General features: G+C 37.9%; 1 protein-coding gene across 5 annotated transcripts in view; it reads right to left on the bottom strand.

Moving 5' to 3' along the window:
* Window positions 1-1,228: 1,228 nt before the first annotated feature.
* Window positions 1,229-24,232, bottom strand: part of LOC136853179 (uncharacterized) — a 99,735-nt gene continuing 76,731 nt past the window's right edge. For all 5 annotated transcript variants that reach the window (XM_067128519.1, XM_067128516.1, XM_067128518.1 and 2 more), the window contains exons 10-13: window positions 4,310-4,449; window positions 3,166-3,212; window positions 2,659-2,884; window positions 1,229-1,642 (exon numbers count right to left, since the gene is read on the bottom strand). In XM_067128519.1, coding sequence (XP_066984620.1) covers window positions 1,585-1,642; window positions 2,659-2,884; window positions 3,166-3,212; window positions 4,310-4,449 — 471 coding nt within the window. In that variant the 3' untranslated portion in view covers window positions 1,229-1,584. The remainder of the gene's footprint in view (window positions 1,643-2,658; window positions 2,885-3,165; window positions 3,213-4,309; window positions 4,450-24,232) is intronic.

Raw genomic sequence — 24,232 nt, 5'->3', positions numbered from 1 at the left:
GAACAAAGCTTTATACGCTCTCTTTTGCCGACTTCTGCTGGTAGTTCAAATTAAAAAAATATACATCGGTGCATGATGTCTACCACCAGTGGCTGATATCCATCATTATATTTTATGTTATAGTTGTTAGATATAATGTAATAAATAACTTTGTTATAGTGAAAGTATGTACCGTTACATGGTCATTCCTATGTGACCTGCAATCATAAACACATTTATAAAACTGTACCAGTATATACATAAAAGTATAGGCTAGTTATATACAATTATTTACATGGGGACCTATCTAACACGATATACTCGTATTTACATATGGACATTATTTATCACACAATGCTGATCTGATTAGCAGATTTTCACACATGCTTGCTTTGGACAGGACACATTAAGTTTACGTGTAGGTATATGTATGTATGTATGTATGTGTGTTTATGTATGTATGTTTGCAATGGTGATTATATTGCCCTTTTTCCCCAACAAAATAAAAAGGCGCTGGATTTATACAAGTTTCAAAATAACTGATTCATAACCAGGACTGAATTTGAAGTCGTCATCTCCCAATTAAGGTAGGGGTGAAGTCCTTTCAGTTAGGGCTGCTTTTGTCGGCTGATTACGGAAACGTCATGCAGCCAACCCCTTCCCCCTCCCCTCCACCACAAAAAGGAATGAATCTCCGTTCATGTCGTTATAGGCGTTGTAAAAATCCCAGTCGGGGGGGGGCAGTGGCATCAGTGCACCTCATTCGGTGTACTGTAGGCACTACTTAATTGTCTTAGCAGCGTCCCTTTGGCCCCTAGCTGCAACGCCTTTCATTCCTTGTACTGTACCTCCGTTCAAATTCTTTCTTATATATTTCTTTCCACTCTCCTATTAGTTGTTCCATAGAGCAACTGCGAGGTTTTCATCCTGTTACACCTTTCAAAACCTTTCTGCTCTTAATTTCCGTTTCAGCGGTGAATGACCTCATAGGCCCAAGCGCTATAGGCCTTTTGCCTAAATTTCATATTCCAACATTAATTTGTGGGGTAAAAGAGAATCATGTTTTATGCAAGGGGAGAAGTAATTGATTAGACGAAAGGGTTTTTCATTTGGGCATTTGGAATTAATCCGTTAACGAGTTAATTTCACAAGGGAATAAACAGAAGTGATAATGCATGAATGCATAGTATGGAAGCTTATGCTGTATTTTTTTTTTAGTTTAGGTGTAAATATGTATATTAATTGTCTGTTTTAAGTAATGTATATATACTTGTGCTTGTATACATAAACACACCCACCGGTATACATCCTGCAGACGCAGTTCTTGAAATTCGGTTTTCCTGATGACGCTAAAATGGACGAAAATACCCACACTCACAAAATAAATTCTCTCATTTACGACTTTGAGCTACAAGCCTGTCTAAAACCTATTTCAACATTGGCACCAATATCAACACTACAATCTATACATGACTCGAGAAGAATTTTCCGCTAATGCTATCTTAAACGTAACAACAACAGCCTTACGAGCAAGAAAATCACGTGAGAAGGGATTTTAGCAATCCCACTGACGAAGAGAATCCCTTATCTCGCCAGCATAACGCCTCAGCCGGTATGTTCGTATTTTATGGCAGATTCGTCGAGCGGTTCGAGGACAGGTATTCTAGAAAAGGAGATTATATTATATGTTAATAATGCCGTGCGCTGATTGAACTGAAGGCAGGGCTCTCATGTGAGCAATTGTATGTCAGGAATGTCAGTGAGGGGTTTTTCTTCTCGAAATTCGTTTCATTGAAATGCGAGAAACAGCTTTAACTCAAGTGTTGAGTTTCATATAAAAATAAATTCCAGAACCTTAACCTTTGAAATATACAGAAATAGAATGAACTTCTTCTGGGGTAGTGTTCCAAAAACGATTTTTTAGGATTCCAAAACTAATGAAAAACAAGGTTATTTCCAAATTTGACCAGTAGCATTTTTATTGTTGACATCAGATTGTCTTTGCGCACACATTTTGTCCTAATATATTTGGTCACTTCGAGCAAGGAAACAGATTTGAATATTTTGTAATAATTTCCTGCGAAGCGCAACCCTGTTCGAGTGAGCAGTTGAGGAAAAGAAAGTTAAAGGAATGAGGAGTATAATTAAACACATTGCTCAACTTTTTGAAGAGATGTGATATCAGAAAAAAATAAGTAGTCACAGACTGAATGTGAAGAGATGTGAAGTCTTGATATCAGAAAAAAAATAGTCACAGACTGAATGTGAAGAGATGTGAAGTCTTGATATCAGAAAAAAAATAGTCACAGACTGAATGTGAAGAGATGTGAAGTCTTGATATCAGAAAAAAAATAGTCACAGACTGAATGTGAAGAGATGTGAAGTCTTGATATCAGAAAAAAAAATAGTCACAGACTGAATGTGAAGAGATGTGAAGTCTTGATATCAGAAAAAAAATAGTCACAGACTGAATGTGAAGAGATGTGATGCCTTGGTATCAGAAAAAGATAAAATAGTCACAGACTGAATGTGAAGAGATGGAATATCAGTCTTGACATCAGAAAAAAAATAAAATAGCCACAGACTGAATACGAAGAGATGTAATATCAGTCTGGACATCAGAAAAAGTAAAACTAGACACACACTGAATAGGAACCGTACTGAGAGCTCGATACTGACTGTTTCAACACTTGATGCGATAAATGTTGCGAGTTGGGTATCATGTGCTGAGGCGTTGAGGATGGCGACGGGTATGCCACCAGTTGCGACGGAACGTGGGTCACAGGGTGATTACCAGCTGGTATTAAATGGGCGTTGGCTTGCTCGTGCAGTGCAGCCGGACCAGCCCCTCCCCCGTAGTGATCCGCTGCGTGGTGGTCGGCGTAATTGGTGATGACTGTGCTCACTGCAATGAAGGAGAAGAGGGCGACCTTCTGTTATGTAACGCCTTTGCACTGCCATCAAATATTTGTTGTTAATCTCGCTTGTGGAATGACTGGAGATGATTTCTCTGATTTGGTATCCTAACGATTTATAAAATTTTCTACCATTATGTCAAGAATGCTGTGTGAACACAGCACTGCTGCAAGAATAATTGTTATGTTTTCTTTATCTCATGCCAACAACGTTATCAATGTTAAATGTATAAGTAACAGTAAATGAACCTTTTAGAAGTGTTGCACTTACCATAAGCCGGAGGCTGGTGTGTCTTCAGTGATGAAGCACCGGGGATGCTGGAATATTAAGGTACATTGTTATTTTTCACATAACGTGTTTAAGCGATGCGTGATTTTGAAACTCTCTCTCTCTCTCTCTCTCTCTCTCTCTCTCTCTCTCTCTCTCTCTCTCTCTCTCTCTCTCTCTCTCTCTCTCTTTTAATAACATGTTTTAAATATACATGATTTATAACTGTCTCTCTCTCTCTCTCTCTCTCTCTCTCTCTCTCTCTCTCTCTCTCTCTCTCTCTCTCTCATGTTGGATGACATACAAAATAATGTCATCCTCATTAACCCCTGGTTTTCGTGTCATGGAGATTAATTACTATGAGTCGGTTTCTTAGCTAAGGTCGCCCAAGGCTTCCTTGATGTTATGTGAGGAGCATTATTGTATAAAACCAGTGTTTTGTTAAGTTGGAGGGGGACCCCTTTCATTCCTTTTACTGTACCTCCACCATTCATATTCTCTTTCTTCCATCTTACTTTCCACCCTCTCCTAACAATTGTTTCATAGTGCAACTGCTTTGAGGTTTTCCTCCTGTTACACCTTTCAGACCTTTTTGCTGTCAGTACTGAATGACCTCCAAGGTCCCAACGCTTGGCCTTTGGCCTAAATCCTAATATTCCATTCGATTCCACTACCTGTCTTTTGACCAGATTCCCAAAAATCACAGTCATCCGTGCCCAAGCGTGAGCTGACCTCATATTTTCTTTTACCCTTTTCTGACGTGTTCACGAGACTGGCCACAGATTTTTCCTGTAAAGTCTGTCTTAGGACACAGCTGGTTTGTCACAGAATGAATATAAACCCATCTTAGTGAATATAAGATATCCTCACATGTAAATTAAAAGGAGATAACGAGAATTTCGACTTTTATTCCAAAGTCATCTTCAGGGCACTAGAGAGTTTTTTTTTTTTTTTTTTTTTTAGAATACAATTTGAAGTTTTATTCTTGAAACAGTTGTATTCTTAAAACTGTTTAGTACCCTGAGGATGACTTTGGAATAAAAGTCGAAATTTGTGGCATTCTTCTTCCATGGGACCGTTGTGGAAATACAGGACTATCTCAGGGAATTTAAACTTGAATATGGTACTACTTAACTACACATCATACCTGGAACTACTGGAGTATCTGGATGAACTGGATGACTGCTGTTGAGACGAAGAAGATGAAGACGACGAAGACGAACTCTTGGGCTTCCTCTTTCGGGTCTGGATGGGACCTTCTTTCTTCATTGTCAGAGGGCGACTGACCTGCAATGAGACCAGGTGTATTTAGGATCGGTCTCAATCACGTATTTAGGATCGGTCTCAATCAAGTCGTGTACTTGTGTATTACCTCCATAGGGGAGTAGTACCGTCAGTGCACCTCGCAAGCGGTGCACTGTAGGCATTACTCAAGGTTCTTTGCAGCGTGCCTCCGGCCCCTAGCTGCACCCATTTCACCCTTTTACTGTACTCCCTTTCATATTCTTTTCTCCATATTACTTTCCACCCTCTCCTAGCAATTGATTCATAGTGCAACTGCTTTGAGGTTTTCCTCCTGTTACACCTTCCAAACCTTTTCACTGTCAATTTCCGTTTCAGCGCTTAATGACCTGACAGGTCCCAGTGCATGGCCTTTGGCCCAAATTCTAATATTCAAGCCTAAATTCTGTATTCAGTTCAATTCAATTCAACTAGTTTCTTCTCTGTGCCAGTTCGTAGATCATTTCAGAGACAAGGACGAATATACGAATGTCATCTCACAAGAGAGGGGAAAGATTCTGATTGGAGTTGAAATTTCTGCTTATTATAACAAGAAACAAACACTCTGAAGGGATTGTCAGCTTTCCGTGGGAGTACTTTCAACCTAAAAATATATTTTATTACTACTTCTTTACCCCCTTGCCCAGATGGCCGTTACCTTTTTTTTTTTTTTTTTTTTAAGATAAACATCAGTTCTGGGTTCGTTCTGCGTCGGCCATTTAAATTTGGGAGATTTTTTTCTAGAATGAAGTTTTGATAAATTAGTGTTGTGAAACTTCAGGTTTGTTGTTTCATGAGGTTTCCATGTTAAGTGAGTTTCATATCTTTATGAAATATATGTTCGTTACGTACGTACGTACATACATACATAGATACACACGTGTTCTTATAAATACAAACATACATGATTACATTTTTGTAGCGTATGAACAATAATGCACGACGAGGTCTAATTTTTTGAAGCAAAATAAAATGACTTCCAGGTGCCGTGTTGTTGTGCCCACACACACACACACACACACACACACAGATGGATATTAGATTGACGGTCGCCCCATTCGGCCCTTCCATGATGAGGTTACACCCCTGATGTTTCCCTTTTCCCTCGAGAGACCTATATCGCGGAACCATCTGAATTCCAGCTGGATGATACACGGAGACAACTGCGACTTAACAATCCATCAGGGCCGTAACGAGTGCCTAATGACCGCTAAATGGCCAGTTAACGATTGCGGTCGCGCGGTCATGGTTGGGCGATAGGCAGAGGGGCAGCGGGCGGCGGTCAGCTGGGCGCTGCACCTCTTTCCAGACCACAATGTTTTGGAAAATACTGTACCCCTCTCAGCTGAAGGTCAGAAGAAGAAGAAGAAGGGTAGAGACAGATAACTTAATGGATATCCTACTTCTCCTCCTCCTCCTCCTCCTCCTCCTCCTCCCCTTTCTCCCCTTTTTTAAAGCCTATTTTTTTTCTCTACATTTTAGTGTCTTCTTCCGACCGTAGTTGTAGGTTTTGTCAGTCCTTTCGCTCTCATTGAGTTTTACGAGGAAGAATGAGATTATTCTGTCATGTTCAGCCTTGGTTGTGTTGCTAAGGTTTTCATCCAGAAGGGCATTATGGAATCTTTGCAGTTTTAGTTTTCTGAAAAGAAAACTATTGTGCCGGCTTTGTCTGTCCATCCGCACTTTTTTCTGTCCGCCCTCAGATCTTAAAAACAACTGAGGCTAGAGAGCTGCAAATTTGTATGTTGATCATCCACCCTCCAATCATCAAACATACCAAATTGCAGCCCTCTAGCCTCAGTAGTTTTTATTTTATTTAAGGTTAAAGTTAGCCATGATCGTGCTTCTGGCAACGATATAGGCCAGGCCACCACCGGGCCGCGGTTGAAGTTTCGTGGATCGCGGCTCATACAGCATTATACCGAGACCACCGAAAGATAGATCTGTTTTCGGTGGCCTTGATTATAAGCAGTAGCGGCTGTACAGAAAACTCGATTGCTCCGAAGAAACTTCAACGCATATTTTACTTGTTTCCGAATGATTCTAGTTTTCTCTTCATACAATTTGAAAAGCAGAGTTTGGTTGTCTGGTGTTCAAGCACTACAATAACGTTCAGGTAGATAACACCTTTAGAATGCTTGGCGATTAATGTATCGCCATGAACTGAAACAAATTGCCGTGAGGTTTCGATATCCATTCGTGATGATATATTTAACATGCTTGATTCGATACCTATAATCTTTTACGCTGTGAACGCTCCGCAACTGCAATAAACTACGTAAAACAGTCTTTGTAATGTTAACGTTTACAGTTATTTCCATTACAAATGTTGTTGGACGCTTCTATTCGGCTTAGGAAGATAGAGACATTTTTATTGCAGATGAAAGTCAGACTTCATCCTACTTTATAAGTTCATGATATTGTCAACACTGTCTGTTTAAGTAAAACGCGACATAAAAAGTTCTAGTGAGCTGATTATGAATTTGTCCATAGATATTTTTAGTTACACGGGTACTAGGTATGAAGAATTCTTCTTCGGAGAACCTTATTCAGTAAAGAAGGCAAAGTTGGATAGTTTGTGTCTTGGTTTATCACAGTAAGAACAGCATTTTCGGATTTGCATTTCACTCATGCACTTTTTTTTAAGCGACATAATAATAATAATAATAATAATAATAATAATAATAATAATAATAATAATAATAATAATAATAATATTATTATTATTATTATTATTATTATTATTATTATTATTATTATTATTATTATTATTATTATATTTCAATCACACATAAGATATCCTTTCCTTACTTTTCTTTTTTCCACAGGTTTACTGCCAATGGTATTATTATTATTATTATTATTATTATTACCTATCCATTCCTTGTTTATTCAGTTTTATTTATGTACTGCTTATGTTGTATTTCTTCAATTTGCACATGATATTGAGCTTTAAGATTATTACCATCCCCATCATTATTATCGCAATTACATTTTGATTACACTCCCATTGGCCTTTGGGTTAAAGTTTGAGATAACTCTATCTTAACAACCTTCAGTTGGTCCTTTCGAAGGATTTATTCCCACGTGAGAGGATTACATTGAAGTAATGTAAAGGTGAAGAGGTTGGACTGTTATTCGGCGGCGTCTTGTTTATGTGACTTTTGACCTTTGACCTTTTTTTGTGGTGTGCTTCAAATCAGTCTTTTTCATCACTGGCATATTTTCATCTCTCTCTCTCTCTCTCTCTCTCTCTCTCTCTCTCTCTCTCTCTCTCTCTCTCTCTCTCTCTCTCTCTCTCTCTCTCTCTCTTACTTCCGTGAGTTGAAAGGTGTGAATGCCTCGTAGGACAAGGCTATAATGCGAAGAAAAAAAAAATATTGAAAAATAACAGAAATTGAAACTGAAGGAAATTATTGAAAGGTAACAGGCGGAACCTTTACATCCTGAGCCAAAGGTACTGTTGCAAGGAACCCTTTTCCAGTAGCGCTCGCCATGAGCCTTTTGTTTTTTCTTCTTTGCTTCCATGGGCCTTTTGTTTTGCTTCTGTGCTTCCATTGGCTTTTTGTTTCCCTTTCCTTCCAAGGGCCTTTTGTTTTGCTTCTTTGCTTTTATAGGTCTTTGTTTTGCTTTCTTGCTTTCATGGGCCTTTTGTTTTGCTTCCTTGCTTCCATGGGCCTTTTGTTTTGCTTCCTTGCTTTCAATGGGCCTTTTGTTTTGCTTCCTTACTTTTATGGGCCTTTTGTTTCAATTCTTGCTTCCATGGGCCTTTTGTTTTGCTTCCTTGCTTCCATGGGCCTTTTGTTTTGCTTCCTTGCTTTCATGGGCCTTTTGTTTTGCTTCCTTGCTTTCATGGGCCTTTTGTTTTGCTTCCTTGCTTTCATGGGCCTTTTGTTTTGCTTCCTTGCTTTCATGGGCCTTTTGTTTTGCTTCTTTGCTTCCAAGGGCCTTTTGTTTTGCTCCTTTGCTTCCATGGGCCTTTTGTTTTGCTTCCTTGCTTTCATGGGCCTATTCTTTTGCTTCTTTGCTTCCAAGGGCCTTTTGTTTTGCTCCTTTGCTTCCATGGGCCTTTTGTTTTGCTTCTCTGCTTCCAAGGGCCTTTTGTTTTGCTTTTGCTTCCATGGGCCTTTTGTTTTGCTTCCTTGCTTTCATGGGCCTTTTGTTTTGCTTCCTTGCTTTCATGGGCCTTTTGTTTTGCTTCCTTGCTTTCATGGGCCTATTTTTTTTGCTTCTTTTGCTTTCATGGGCCTTTTGTTTTGCTTCCTTGCTTTCATGGGCCTTTTGTTTTGCTTCCTTGCTTTCATGGGCCTTTTGTTTTGCTTCCTTTGCTTCCATGGGCCTTTTTGTTTTGCTTCCTTGCTTTCATGGGCCTTTTGTTTCAATTCTTTGCTTCCATGGGCCTTTTGTTTTGCTTCTTTGCTTCCATGGGCCTTTTGTTTTGCTTCCTTGCTTTCATGGGCCTTTTGTTTTGCTTCCTTGCTTTCATGGGCCTTTTGTTTTGCTTCCTTGCTTTCATGGGCCTTTTGTTTTGCTTCCTTGCTTTCATGGGCCTTTTGTTTTGCTTCCTTGCTTTCATGGGCCTTTTGTTTTGCTTCCTTGCTTTCATGGGCCTTTTGTTTCAATTCTTTGCTTCCATGGGCCTTTTGTTTTGCTTCCTTGCTTCCATGGGCCTTTTGTTTTGCTTCCTTGCTTTCATGGGCCTTTTGTTTTGCTTCCTTGCTTTCATGGGCCTTTTGTTTTGCTTCTTTGCTTCCAAGGGCCTTTTGTTTTGCTTCTTTGCTTCCATGGGCCTTTTGTTTTGCTTCCTTGCTTTCATGGGCCTTTTGTTTTGCTTCTTTGCTTTCATGGGCCTTTTGTTTTGCTTCCTTGCTTTCATGGGCCTTTTGTTTCAATTCTTTGCTTCCATGGGCCTTTTTGTTTTGCTTCTTGCTTTCATGGGCCTTTTGTTTTGCTTCTTTGCTTCCATGGGCCTTTTGTTTTGCTTCCTTGCTTTCATGGGCCTTTTGTTTTGCTTCCTTGCTTTCATGGGCCTTTTGTTTCAATTCTTTGCTTCCATGGGCCTTTTGTTTTGCTTCTTTGCTTCCATGGGCCTTTTGTTTTGCTTCCTTGCTTTCATGGGCCTTTTGTTTTGCTTCCTTGCTTTCATGGGCCTTTTGTTTTGCAATTCTTTGCTTTCATGGGCCTTTTGTTTTGCTTCTTTGCTTCCATGGGCCTTTTGTTTTGCTTCTTTGCTTTCATGGGCCTTTTGTTTTGCTTCCTTGCTTTCATGGGCCTTTTGTTTTGCTTCCTTGCTTTCATGGGCCTTTTGTTTCAATTCTTTGCTTCCATGGGCCTTTTGTTTTGCTTCCTTGCTTTCATGGGCCTTTTGTTTTGCTTCTTTGCTTCCATGGGCCTTTTGTTTTGCTTCCTTGCTTTCATGGGCCTTTTGTTTTGCTTCCTTGCTTTCATGGGCCTTTTGTTTTGCTTCCTTGCTTTCATGGGCCTTTTGTTTCAATTCTTTGCTTCCATGGGCCTTTTGTTTTGCTTCTGTGCTTCCATTGGCTTTTTGTTTCCCTTTCCTTCCAAGGGCCTTTTGTTTTGCTTCTTTGCTTCCATTGGTCTTTGTTTTGTTTTCTTGCTTTCATGGGCCTTTTGTTTTGCTTCCTTGCTTTCATGGGCCTTTTGTTTTGCTTCCTTGCTTTCAAGGGCCTTTTGTTTCAATTTTTGCTTCCATGGGCCTTTTGTTTTGCTTCCTTGCTTTCATTGGCCTTTTGTTTTGCTTTTTGCTTCCATGGGCCTTTTGTTTTGCTTCCTTGCTTTCATGGGCCTTTTGTTTTGCTTCCTTGCTTTCATGGGCCTTTTGTTTTGCTTCTTTGCTTCCATTGGCTTTTTGTTTCCCTTTCCTTCCAAGGGCCTTTTGTTTTGCTTCCTTGCTTTCATGGGCCTTTTGTTTTGCTTCTTTGCTTCCAAGGGCCTTTTGTTTTGCTTCTTTGCTTCCATTGGCTTTTTGTTTCCCTTTCCTTCCAAGGGCCTTTTGTTTTGCTTCCTTGCTTTCATGGGCCTTTTGTTTTGCTTCTTTGCTTCCAAGGGCCTTTTTGTTTCAATTTTTGCTTTGGGCCTTTTGTTTTGCTTGTGCTTCCATTGGCTTTTTGTTTCCCTTTCCTTCCAAGGGCCTTTTGTTTTGCTTCTTGCTTTTATAGGTCTTTGTTTTGCTTTCTTTGCTTTCATGGGCCTTTTGTTTTGCTTCCTTGCTTTCATTGGCCTTTTGTTTTGCTTCCTTGCTTTCATGGGCCTTTTGTTTTGCTTCCTTGCTTTCCATTGGCCTTTTGTTTTGCTTCCTTCCAAGGGCCTTTTGTTTTGCTTCTTTTGCTTCCATTGGGCCTTTTGTTTTGCTTCCTTGCTTCCATGGGCCTTTTGTTTTGCTTCCTTGCTTTCATGGGCCTTTTGTTTTGCTTCCTTGCTTTCATGGGCCTTTTGTTTTGCTTCCTTGCTTTCATGGGCCTTTTGTTTTGCTTTTGCTTTCATTGGCCTTTTTGTTTTGCTTCCTTGCTTTCAAGGGCCTTTTTGTTTTGCTTCCTTGCTTTCATGGGCCTTTTGTTTTGCTTCTTTGCTTTCATGGGCCTTTTGTTTTGCAATTCTTTGCTTCCATTGGCCTTTTGTTTTGCTTCCTTGCTTCCATGGGCCTTTTGTTTTGCTTCTGTGCTTTCATTGGCCTTTTTGTTTCAATTCTTTGCTTCCATGGGCCTTTTGTTTTGCTTCTTTACTTTTATAGGCCTTTGTTTTGCTTCCTTGCTTTCATGGGCCTTTTGTTTTGCTTCCTTGCTTTCATGGGCCTATTCTTTTGCTTCTTTGCTTCCAAGGGCCTTTTGTTTTGCTCCTTTGCTTCCATGGGCCTTTTGTTTTGCTTCCTTGCTTTCATGGGCCTTTTGTTTTGCTTCTTTGCTTCCAAGGGCCTTTTGTTTCACTTCTTTGCTTCCAAAGCCGTGCGACTTAAGAAGAGGTTTCTCTGAAGTTCTGTTGTTATATGTATTCGAACGTAAACCCGATTGAAATTATTTTTATTCTTTGCATTTTATTTATTTAGGTGCAGAGAGACCGAATCAGAGATTTGTTTGAAGATGATAAAGCATTTGATGAAACTCGTGTCTGTCGTATTTCGGTGTGGTTTTATTTTAAGTCGTGTTGTTTGTTAATATCCCAAAATAGTTTATGTGATTCTCGAACTGAATAATTAATGTCATGGCGATTTAAAGGGAACGGCTTAATACTGAACACGTACACAGATATCTATGTATATATATGTGTGTGTGTGTATTCAATATTAAGCCGTTCCCCATATTTCCCCTGGCATCAATGGCTCTTTGGAAAAAAAACACACATAATCACCACTTCCAAAATTCCTGCCCACGAAACAACCCACCAAGTAAGTGGATTCTGCACCTGATCAATTTTGTAGGACCATTATTCGGCTCGAGAATCATATAAACTCTTTTGGGATATTAACAAATAAAATGATTGAAATAGACGCCAGTGCATGGGTGGCATTCCCAACCATGGAAATGCCTTCTTATGTAATTGTACCAGGTATCAGGACAAGGAAAAAAATAGACACGCCTTTTAACTCCTTTGGTGGTTGACACAGTTGGCCCCCCGCCCACCAAAAAGTAGATAAATAGGAGACGGGGTCGGGGATGGCGTTAGGTTCCGTCTCTTGCCTGGGGGTGGGGTTGGGGGGTGGGGTGGGGGGCTAATGGTCAGATCCCATGTGATAATTCTCTAGGAGGACAGGTGACATCTCGAAGCGATATATAGTTGTGTTGGTGGATGCAATTTACCTTTCCACACTTGTAGAGCTCTATCGGCGGAACATCGTTCCACTGACACGGCGACTTATCGCGGCACACGATGCTTAGTGGATGTTATTCCGTTTTATCGCAATGCATCGCCATTGCAATTGCTTGTTTTTGCGATGCGTTTCGTTCATCTTCCGGGCCACATGCTGCAGATGTTTTTCTTCCAATTGTGATTTTACACAGTTTTTTTTTTTTTTTTTTTTTTGCGATGTAAGCTGCTCGGATCCTGCCGATTGTAAGTCTTCGAGTTTCTCTCTCTCTCTCTCTCTCTCAAATGAGGCTCAGGTTACAAGCATGAAACAGCGGCGATTGAAAGGGCGTTGTGTGTGTGTGTGTGGGAAATGATCACCTGATAACTTGGCATTGTCACTCAAAGGAAATGCCAAGGGCATTATCGTCCAGAAGATTTCATTGCAGACGATATCCGGCATTTCCTATCACTTAAGGAGCGACTATCTTAATGGCCCTCTTCTTCAGTTCCGAGGGCTTGTTTGCTTGTTTGTTTATGGTTTTCGGTCGTTTAAAGTAATCAGTCGCATTGATTCTCAAGTAACTTACATGATGATGTCTTGTTTATTTTCCTTTTGTCCTTTTTTTTGTGACATCTTTCTTGATATACATCAGTTTTAATTTTCTTTTGTATTTTTTCGAGTGCGATTTTATCGAAATACTTTTCTAATTTCATTTTTTCGTCTTGATATTTTTAAAGTTTATTTTTATATTTTAGTATTTTTCATGTTTATTTTTTATCTTAATATTTTTCAAGTTTGATTCGTTTGGTCTTAATATTTGTCAATTTTATTTTTATCTTAATATTTTTTCAAGTTATTTTTTATCTTGATATTTTTCAAGTTTAATATTTTTTCATTGACATATTTTTCAATTTATTTTTCTCATTACGATAATTTGCAAGTTTGATTTTTTAACGAAATATTTTTCATTTAATATTTATTTTATCGAGATATTTTTCAAGTTTGTTTTTATCTTAGTATTTTTCACGTTTAATTTTTACGTCGTAATACTTTTCAAGTTTAATTTTTTTCATCGTGATATTTTTCAAGTTTAATTTTTTTTCCGTCGTGATATTTTTCAAGTTTAATTTTTTTTTTCGTCGTGATATTTTTCAGGTTAAATTTTTTTGTCGTGATATTTTTCAAGTTTAGTATTTTTTCGTCGTGATATTTTTCAAGTTTAATTATTTTTCCGTCGTGATATTTTTCAAGTTTAATTTTTTTCCGTCGTGATATTTTTCAAGTTTAATTTGTTTTTTCGTCGTGGTTAAATTTTTTTGTCGTGATATTTTTCAAGTTTAGTTTTTTTCAGTCGTGATATTTTTTAAGTTTAGTATTTTTTCGTCGTGATATTTTTCAAGTTTAATTTTTTTTCCGTCGTGATATTTTTCAAGTTTAAATTTTTCGTCGTGATAAATTTTTCAAGTTTAATTTCTTTTCATCGTGATATTTTTCGGGTTTAATTTTGTTTCCATCTTGATAATTTTCAATTTTATTTTTTTCATTGTGATAATTTGCAAGTTTAATTTTCGTTCATCAGATTGGAATTAAGGACTCTCTCTCTCTCTCTCTCTCTCTCTCTCTCTCTCTCTCTGTCTGGGTGGCTTTTCCTCCCGTGAATAAAAAGGTGTGAATGCCTCGTCAGACAAGGCCATAGTACGAATAATGTGTTTACTGTGACCTTATCGCCCGGACAAGAGTCGCCGCGTCAAATTAGTGGTCCTCCTATACAGCCCTACCCCGCCTTTCCTCACACTTCACCTCAGCTCCTCTCTCTCTCTCTCTCTCTCTCTCTCTCTCTCTCTCTCTCTCTCTCTCTCTCTCTCGTAATAACATGTTTTAAATATACGTGATTTTTAAACTCTCTCTCTCTCTCTCTCTCTCTCTCTCTCTCTCTCTCTCTCTCGTAATAACATCGTTTCAACAACACGATATTTAAAGCTCTCTCTCTCTCTCTCTCTCTCTCTCTCTCTCTCTCTCTCTCTCTCTCTCTCTCTCTCTCTCTCTCTTATGATAACATCGTTTCAACAACACGATATTTAAACGACACTTGATATTTAAATCTCTCTCTCTCTCTCTCTCTCTCTCTCTCTCTCTCTCTCTCTCTCTCTCTCTCTCTTAATAACATGTTTAAACGACACTTGATATTTAAAGCTCTCTCTCTCTCTCTCTCTCTCTCTCTCTCTCTCTCTCTCTCTCTCTCTCACTGTTTGATTATTATTAATTCAACTCATTGTCTTAGGTAGTTGATTATTATGTAATGGTCCCCAGTCTCTTTGTATCGTCAGGCTTTTACCGCTGGGAATGCATCCGGGTCATTAATTTACAGGTCTGCAAGAGAAGTTGGCTGTTCCTAAGCTATACAGCATGATTTTTTTTACAACTCGTTTTACGCCCTACCATTAATAGCAACCTGCTGGCTAGAAGCTGCTCAGTAAATAAGAGTCCTGTAAAAGAATCATAGGTAAATAAAAATAAAAAAAAATAGGATATACAGTAGTGGTTCCTTAGTAACTTAATTTTACTGCGCATAAATGTTTTCCTTCTGTACCGTTCTCGTATTTGGGGAGGGGAGGGGTTGGTACCGTCAGTGCACTGTGCACTGTCATTACTTAAGGTTTTTGCAGCGTCCCTTCCTTCGGCCCCTAGTTGCAACCCCTTTCGTTCCTTTTATTGTACCTCCTTTCATATTCTTTCTTCCATCTTACTTTCCACACTCTCCTAATGATTGATTCATATGCAACTGCTTTGAGGTTTTCCTCCTGTTACACCTTTCAAACCTTTCACTCTCAATTTCCGTTTTAGCGCTGAATGACCTCACAGGTCCGAGCGCTTGGCCTTTGGTCTAAATTCTATATTCTTATTTTTCTTCTTTCCTACTGTAACGTAACAGCTTTCAGTGAATATAGTGGCCCATAAGTACAAAATGAAAACAAAACTATATGTCAAGGTTGATGATAATCATATCCTTTCCTGAAAACGAACGCCTCCCCGTGATTGTTTTTTTAACCGCTGTCCACTTACACCTGGAAAAACAATTTCTTTACGATTTATATTTATTTTTTTTTATTTTGAAGTTCTTTGTCATCCATTCCTTCCTCACTGTTTCCCCCTTACTAATTTTATGTTGGGAATGAATATTAATAATTCACTGTTCATTATTCCATTTATTTTTTTGTTCAGTCACTTTGCAAGACCAGGATATCTTAACGAATTCGAAACTGGGTATTTGTTATTTTAATATTATTAGTATTAGCATGAGCGTGACGAAAGATTTATTTTCCGATTGTATATTGTAATGACTATATTGTATCTGCATGCATCACCGTATAAGGTCATGAGCGGAAATTAAGTGTTATTATCATTATTGCTGAACTGTATAGAAAATTACGAGTTCACTGATTTTTGTTTGATAGTATTATTGAACGTGTCTAAATTTATTTAATACCAACACCCAGAAATGAAGATGAACCCTATTCATACGGGACAAGAACCCACCACAGGCGCCATTGACTTGAAATTCAAGCTTCCAAAGAATATGCTGCTTATTGGGAAGTATGAGAACTCAAAGGGAAATACTGAAAGAAGAGATCTCACGTATCGAAAAGAACAAATAATTAATGAATTGATATGGATAGGAATGTAATAAAATGCGAGGAGAATAGCATTAGGGTAGATTCAGTCGAGAAGCGCTGTAGTCGTTAGCAACTGGGGGGAATATTCATACTAGGGATTAAATTTTTAAAATTCTTAATGGTTTTTGTAGCAAAAATATATGTTCTTATGCTCACGAAATGATAAATAAAAGGAAAGAAAACAAGACAGTGTGTCGGAGAAAAGGACTTGAAATGAGTTTAGAAAATGAAAGGAAAGAAGTGAAAGAAAGTATGTCAGGAGAAAAGAACGTGAAATTAGTCTAGAAAATAAAAGGAGAGAAAGGAGAGAAAGTATGTCGAGAGAAAAGGACATGGGGTGAGATTAGAAGACGAGAAACGATAAACCAATCCTAAGCATAGATGGTCCTCAGCTAATAACAGAGCGGTGAATTATATAATCATACAAAAAGATTATTTTAACAGGTGAATATCTGTTGGTGTGTAAGCGAAGCCGTTCTCCCGAGGGCAAACACTGCCCAGTCATTGGTCATTCTAGACATTACTTAAGGGTCTATGCAGCGTCCCTTCGGCCCCTACCTGCAACCCCTTTTATTCTTTTTACTGGACCTCCGTTCATATTCTCTTTCTTCCATCTTACTTCTCACCCTCTCCTAACAATTGTTTCATAGTGCAACAACGAGGTTTTCCTCCTGTTACACCTTTCAGACCCTTTTACTGTCAATTTCCGTTTCAGTGCTGAATGGCCTCATAGGTCCCAGTGCTTGGCCTTTGGCCAAAATTCTGTATTCTATCTTATTCTAGTAGTCATTCTAGCCAACAGCACAGGCTAATGAAGCAACAACAGTAGCCTCAGAGAAACAACAGAAGTGGGAGTCAGATGGGGAGACCAGATCTTACGGTCAGTTAGTTCTGGACGAAACCTCCCTGGAGAGGCATTCGCTAATTACAATATTTACCTCAAAACAAACATCCTGAAAACAAGATAAGGCCTTCTGTGCTGGCTGTCTACAGCAGGACCTCTGGGTGCAGAGGTCAGGCCCTCGCCTCGCATACCATTCCGTTTTCTTTGTTTGACATTTAGAATTTACCTTCAGAGGTCAATAGCGTCATCACTGACAATGACTTTTTCATCTCATATCCAGTATATAAACACTGTTAGGTGTGTGTGTAATGCAATGATTATCCAGGCATAATGGTTCACGTTATGGAAGACCGTAAAAGTGTAATGAATAAAGAGCATTTAAAAGATCGGGCCAAACTCACTTAAGTACGGCATTATCTAACACTTAAAGGGTACAGGTATCCAGCCGTATCATCTCATTTGTCGATAGAAAGTTTGACATTCTTCTGTATGATTTCTGGATGTTTGTTTATTTTGTTTATCTGGCTATCTATTCGTTACAATTGAAGACCTTAAGAAAGACGAAAGGCATCTAATATACTTTCTAATATATATATATATATATATATATATATATATATATATATATATATATATATATATATATATATATATATATATATGTTAAAAGACAGACAGCTATTTAATTATTGATTTAGTATGAAAAATGAATAAATTTTTTTAAAGTCGCTGATATTAGCTGTTAATAGCCTTCCAAGCGTCTGTTTGTGTCAGTTTGTTTGTTTTGGCAAACTTGTATGTATTCAAATCAGCTTTTTATCTCCCTACTTGGTTGGGAGGGGGTCAAGATAGCTTCCCAGATAAGAAGTCCTTGTACCTCCTGACGGCAGCTTTTTATACACTGGAAATTGAACCGGGACGCTCGCGACGCTGAAGGTGATTGTGGAGATGGCGAGATTCATCGGTTGGTCTCGCGGAGATGATCGAGGGCACAAGGGGAAATACTGCTGTCTTCGAGGAATATGAAGGTTGCGATTTTTCTTGAGAGTGTTGGAAGCGGAACTGTTCAAAGCCAGAGCTCCACTGGTGAAGTTTTTCATTAGTGGTGATCTATTCTGCTGAAGCGCGCTGGTTAACTTATTTTAAGTTTTCTGTAAAAGAAAACTATTGTGCTGGCCTTGTCTGTCCGTCCGCACTTTATGCTGTCCGCGGACGTTTTCTGTTCGCCTTCATATCTTAAAAACCACAGAGGCTAGAGGGCTCCAAATTGGTATGTTGATCATCCATCCACCAATCATCAAACATACCAAATTGCAGCCCTCTAGCCTTCTCAGCAGTTTTTATTTTATTTAAGGTTAAAGTTAGCCATAATCATGCTTCTGGCAACGATATAGGATAGGCCACCACCACTAGGCCATGGTTAAAGTTTTATGGGCCACGGCTCATACAGCATTACACCGAGACCACCGAAAGATTTATCTATTTACGGTGGCCTTGATTATACGCTGTAGCGTCTGCACAGAAAACTCGATTGCGCCGAAGAAACTTCGGCTCATTTTTTTTTTTTTTTTTTTTTTTGTCCCCGACCTAAGTATGTGTACAACTTATGAATATTAAACGGCAACGGAAAGTTTGCTTTTCGTTCAGGGTATTCTTTGTTAGGTAAACTAAATGGGTCACTGATGGGGGTCCTTCGTTGCTCTGTAAAACTTAGGTAATTTTGTCTTAAATTTTCGACAGAAATTGTCTGTAAAACTTAGGATATTTTGTCTTAAATTTTCGAAAGAAATTGTCTGTAAAACTTAGGATATTTTGTCTTAAATTTTCGAAAGAAATTCTGGGCGAACGTAAGTTATGGATATTATGCCAGGTCAAAGCGATAGCTATGTAATTTTTGATACATTTCAGTTACTGTCCTGCTGTACCTCTAAAATGTCCCAGAATCCTGATGGAAATTCCCGCAAACCTTTCAAACCTCTTCCATTTCCACAATTTATTTTTTGATGCATGGCGAAAGTATCAGAAAGACTTACTAACGCAGAAGCTGTACATGCAATGCTTCAATTAATAATGTTCATGCTAAATATAACCAGTTAATTGATTTAATCATGTTTGTTCGTTTTCACTAGACGATATTAAGTGGTTTTGAATTTTGTCTAGGAATGATTTTACTGAACTGAGTTCTGTATTCAATGAAAACCAATATATAAAGAATATACTTAAGATTGGTTTGATGTCAGGTTGTTACATAAATAAATTTAATTTAAACATTTGACAAATTCTGGTCAAGAATTTAGAATGAATAATTTCAAATTTATATGTTTCAGCCAGATTTCAGCCAAAACGTCCTGTTTGAACATCTGTTACCTGGATTATTCAGACATGAAGAAATTTTCCCATGGCTGGCCCATATGCATGTACCTTGAATCTAACAGCCATTATGCTTATAGGAAACAATAATGTACTGGTGATTTTTAGATAAATTTAAATACATCCAAGACATCCTTGTCAAAGTAAATGCATCCAGTGTTGTTCACAAGTTTCATATTGATGCTGCTATTGAGCTGGATATCGATAATTCTCTTGTATTAAAATTCCACAATTCGGCTGTTGGAGATTATGCACCTTATCTTCATAGTTTTTGGAATACTGCCTTAATTCATCTTGATAGGTTTTTGGAACACTGAATGTAAAAATATCTGTTTTAGCGAGCTTAGACATGTCACTACTGCAATCTTCACTGCTTATAGTCAATCTTCACTGCCTTACCAAGTAACAGAGTACTGTTAATGGGTGATGCAACTATCGTGGCAGTTATTCACTCACCTTTCATGAGGTGGCTGGTAGATATCTAAGGGAAGCATGAATTCGAGTTCTAGTATAATCAAGACCAAGCGTTAGCCGATCTCTTACCATGCTTCTGCTCTGCAACCACCCTGCTTCGGGTAGGACTTTGCCTTGTGATACCGGACATTTGAGAGTTTTGGTTATTTTGAGTTTCCCCGCTAAGTACTGTTCTTGATGTTTTGTATATTGACAGATATTGTAAGACATTGTAGCATTAAAGTACTTTGCTTCAGACATTTTAGCATACTTATCAGTGGATATTTTGTGCTCGCCCGTTGGTTTGTCAGGAACGTCCCGGGATCCTTATCTTCTGGAAAGGGTTGCTTGAATTGAGGGTTAGTTTTTCCCAAGAATTTTAATCAGGACTTGGACCATCGATGGAAGATATTCTGTTTGGCCTAATTTCCATATACAGTACTTTATTTAATAATGGACTTCTGCAGTAACTTGCCTTTCGTTCCTGTTCCTTTACTCTTAGTGTTTGGGGCTTTTTGTCAGAATCAGCATCCATATTCTGGTATGATTCCCTGATATCACACTGGCTTATGCAAGAGGTCTTCCATTCCTTAAACTGTATTTTTATTTGAATATTGATTTTTTACTATTCCTTATCTGTAGTTCATCAAAGAAAACACCATAACTGTGAAGATGATTAACTGAAACTGCGCTCATGTCGGTTACGATGAAGATATTTTGTTTACTGGAGAAAGGAATTGATAGAGAGCTTAGGGAAACACAAGATAATTTGAGAAAAGACAGGATTTGTACGGATCAGATATGAAAGTCAAGAGATATTGTGCAACATTGCATGGACTTTAAAAATCCCCTTTTGATGGCTTATTTGGTTACGAGAAGGCGTTCGAAAGCGCTCGCTGACCAATATTATGGAAGGACTTGCGTTACTGTGGAAGTCCTGTTAAATAAGTAAAGCTAATTGAAATATTCTTGAAAGAAGTAGATGCAAAGTTAATGCTGAAGGGGTCTTCTTATGTTAAATAGTGGGGTGCTACAGGGGAATGTTATTTCCCCTTTGCTGTTTTCCTTCTGATACCTTTTGTAACGAAGACGGAAGAGAAGGTTTATATTGGAAATATCTTGACACCACCAGGTTCACAAAGCTTGCTTAATAGAATGCATCTTACATCGAGATAGATAGATAGATAATCAAAATAAATCAAAACATAAGAAATAATGAGGACTCTTGATGCACAAAGGGATGAAATAACATTAGGTCGAGAACGGATTAATGAAGTTGAATCTTTCAAATATTTAAGACACAATGATATGCAGGACAGATGCGCTTGAGTAGGAATTGAGTAAAAGACCTGGGCAGGCTGAAAAAGATCTTGAACTTAATATTTGAAATTGTAAACGAAAGTAAGATTAAATATTGTTTAGCACGATACGCATTGCCATGCGGACTATGGATCATGAGACCATGTCCAAAAAAAAAGTCTGTTAATTTGCAAATAAATATTTAAGACGAATATAGGAGTCAGAAGGCAGGACAGAGGTACTTATGAAATTACGTAAGATCCACTTCCAGATAATTAACGATCTAAGGGAAATGGAGATGACTTGGATATTTACTTCGCACAACCGCTGAGAGTACTGTAACTCAGTAGTGTCAGCTGGGCTCCTGTTGGCACCCGAAGATTAGAAGACCCAAACTTTAGATGAGAACTGAAAAAAAATTCTGGAAAATTGTGAAAGTTAGAGCGCGGGAAATACATGAAAGGCTGGATCTCAAAGAGGCCCTTTGGCCATGCGGCGTTGAAGCTGATGATGATCTGTTTTCCTGATATTTCTTTCGTTTTTTCCGCACGTAGTGTCACTGACGTATTTAAAAATATAGGATTTAGTGAGAATTTTTTCATCCCATAAGTTTGCTCATTTCGAGCGCTGGGAGTTGTAAATACCGGTGAGGTAATGATGGCATTATTATCTAGGGTATATGGAGCACTAAGTATGGGTTGTTGGGTTGATCTGTGCAATGTTTAAAAAAATAATTCCCTTTATGTACATTATGTTTATTTGTTTATTATTTCATGCATTTTTCTTGATGGAAGACTCTGTGTGGTTTGTGAAAAAATTTTAATGATTCGTAACACGAAAATATGAAACTTAAGATAACTAAAATAAATTTTTTATTAAAATCCTAAGTTTCATGTTTAATGTATAATTTTGTGTTGCGTATTTCCCTCCCCCGACCCACCCCAACAACAGAAATTTCTGTGTGTGTGTGAGGGCTGCTTTAATTGTTTTCTTATTTATGACTTTAGACATTCACGAGTTATTACAGTGTACCAGAAAAGGACAATTTAGCTTTGCTCATGTCCTTATTGTGAGGGAACCTTCACTTTTCTTTGATGATTTTTATGAGAGGAAATTTCACTTCAGGTCAGCCATCGGCCCTTGTCTAGATTCCTTAATTAGAGTGAAACAGAACAGATTTATATAATACTATATATATATATATATATATATATATATATATATATATATATATATATATATATATATATATATATATATATATATATTTTGCATGCATATATACAGTATATGTATGTATGTATTGCATACATACATGCATGCATGTATGTATGTATGTAGTATAAATTTTAAAGTGCCTTCCATTATTTTTATAGTTGGCTATTCACTAACTGCCAGACTAATAAGAATTTGCGGACAATTGCATCAGGCTGATGAAGTGTTGGGCCTGATGAGAGTAATCGGTATGGAAAGATCTTTCGCGGTATTTCAATACGTCGTGATGGACAGCAAAATTGTTGTTTTTTTTACGCTGTCTTATGTAATGAATTTTTAGTCTTATGATGTGTCTATGGAGATTCTGTATTTATCTCTGTCGAATAGATTTTATATTTGTAAAGAAATGGATGGAACCTAATTGTCAGAGCCTGAATGGCGGAGCCTAATCAGAAGTGTTCAAAGGATGGAGCCTCATCGGTAGCGCCTGGAGCCTAATCGGCAGCGCCCGAATGGCGGAGCCTAATCAGAAGCGTTCAAAGGATGGAGCCTCATCGGCAGCACCCGAATGGCAGAGCCTAATCAGAAGTGTTGAAAGGAAGGAATCTAATCGGCAACGACCAAACCGCTGACACTAATCGGCAGCACCCCATGGGCAGAGCCTAATCGGCAGTGCCCCAAGGACAGATCCTAATTGGCACCGGCCAAGCCGTGGAGCCTAATTGGCTGTATCCTTGTTTTTCTGTGTGCAAATGGCCGAGGAAATAATCTTGCATGGAATCACTCTTGAGTCTTTTCACATTATCATACTGGGGATAAAGAGGGCGTTGAGAGTTGCGTAATTCATTGCTTGGGTAATTTTCATTACATGCAAACATTAACATTTTTGATCATGTAAATTTACTGTGGTTGAGCAAAAAACGTTCTTTTCTCGTGTTTGCATTGCAGTTCTGGAGTAGTTCATGAATTACATACAAAACATTGTCAACCATTACAAAGATTAATGTAGGGTTAATTGATTCTTCGAGTGAGTATTTAGTTGTAATGCTCACTTCTGCGTACATTTATTTCATTTGAATGATGATTGCTGGTATAGGAAGGTACTTAAATTCTGAATTGGAATATGAATAACTACCTAGAGGGCCATTGTGTGAACTTTTTTGGTTAATTTTGACGTTATTGACAATTATTTTTTGTGTGTGGGTGTCATTTACTAAATATCTAACTTTGGGTTGACATTATAGTCAGGAAGTGTATAGTAGTGAATATTATTTTTATTATAGCCAGTGCTCACAGAAGTCATAGTGAAATAATGTAGATCAGTGTTGCTCATTATATGAACAGTTAAGAATAGTGATGTTTTATGATTCGGTCATTGCCAAGACGGGCATTGGTGTGAACTAATGATATTGATTAAAGAGAAATTAAAGTCTGTATTGAGCGTCACTGTATCACAACCAAGAGGAGGAACTGAGAAATTTGTGAAGGTCCTAGAAATTACTTTGGAAGGGCAAGAATGAAATTAAGTTTTGTTCATTTGAGGCCCGATGATAGTGTCTGAAGTCCTCGAGAATTTTATCACGTGGATTGGATTTAAACTTGTTTTATAACAAGATATTCCTTCTTGCACTTTGAGAAATCAGTGGAGACTGAATTCTTAACAGTCTATTTTTTAACATCTGTTCTTGAGACCCTGAATTTTCGTGGATTCGTTGGTGATTGTAATTCTTAAATGTCATCTTCTAAAAATCTTTCTTTTGTTGGATTAATTTTCAATAAACTTGTGACGCTTTATTTATTAATAAAAAATAACGTAAACTTAAAGTAATTCTTTGGATTGTGGTTGAAGGAAATTTGTTTGGAAGTTAATATTACGTTTTGTCTCTTGTATTCCATTATTTTACATTTTTCTTTCAAGTTGTTGTTACGTATCATTTCATTCCTTTGGCAACTTTTGGTTTAAAGAGTAATTGTTACGATACCTCTGTGTTTGCCGTGTAGTAAGAGTGAGACGCTAATTTAAAGGAAGAATTTGGAATTATTCAGTTCCAAAAATTGTTTAAAGGATGATGAAGATTGTGCCCCAATCTATGACTCCAGTTAAGTAGTATGAAAAAAAAAAAAAAAACT

Source organism: Macrobrachium rosenbergii, chromosome 26, assembly GCF_040412425.1.
Source record: "Macrobrachium rosenbergii isolate ZJJX-2024 chromosome 26, ASM4041242v1, whole genome shotgun sequence".
NCBI classification, from domain to species: Eukaryota; Metazoa; Arthropoda; class Malacostraca; order Decapoda; family Palaemonidae; genus Macrobrachium; species Macrobrachium rosenbergii.
This window is presented reverse-complemented; position numbering and strand designations above follow the sequence as displayed.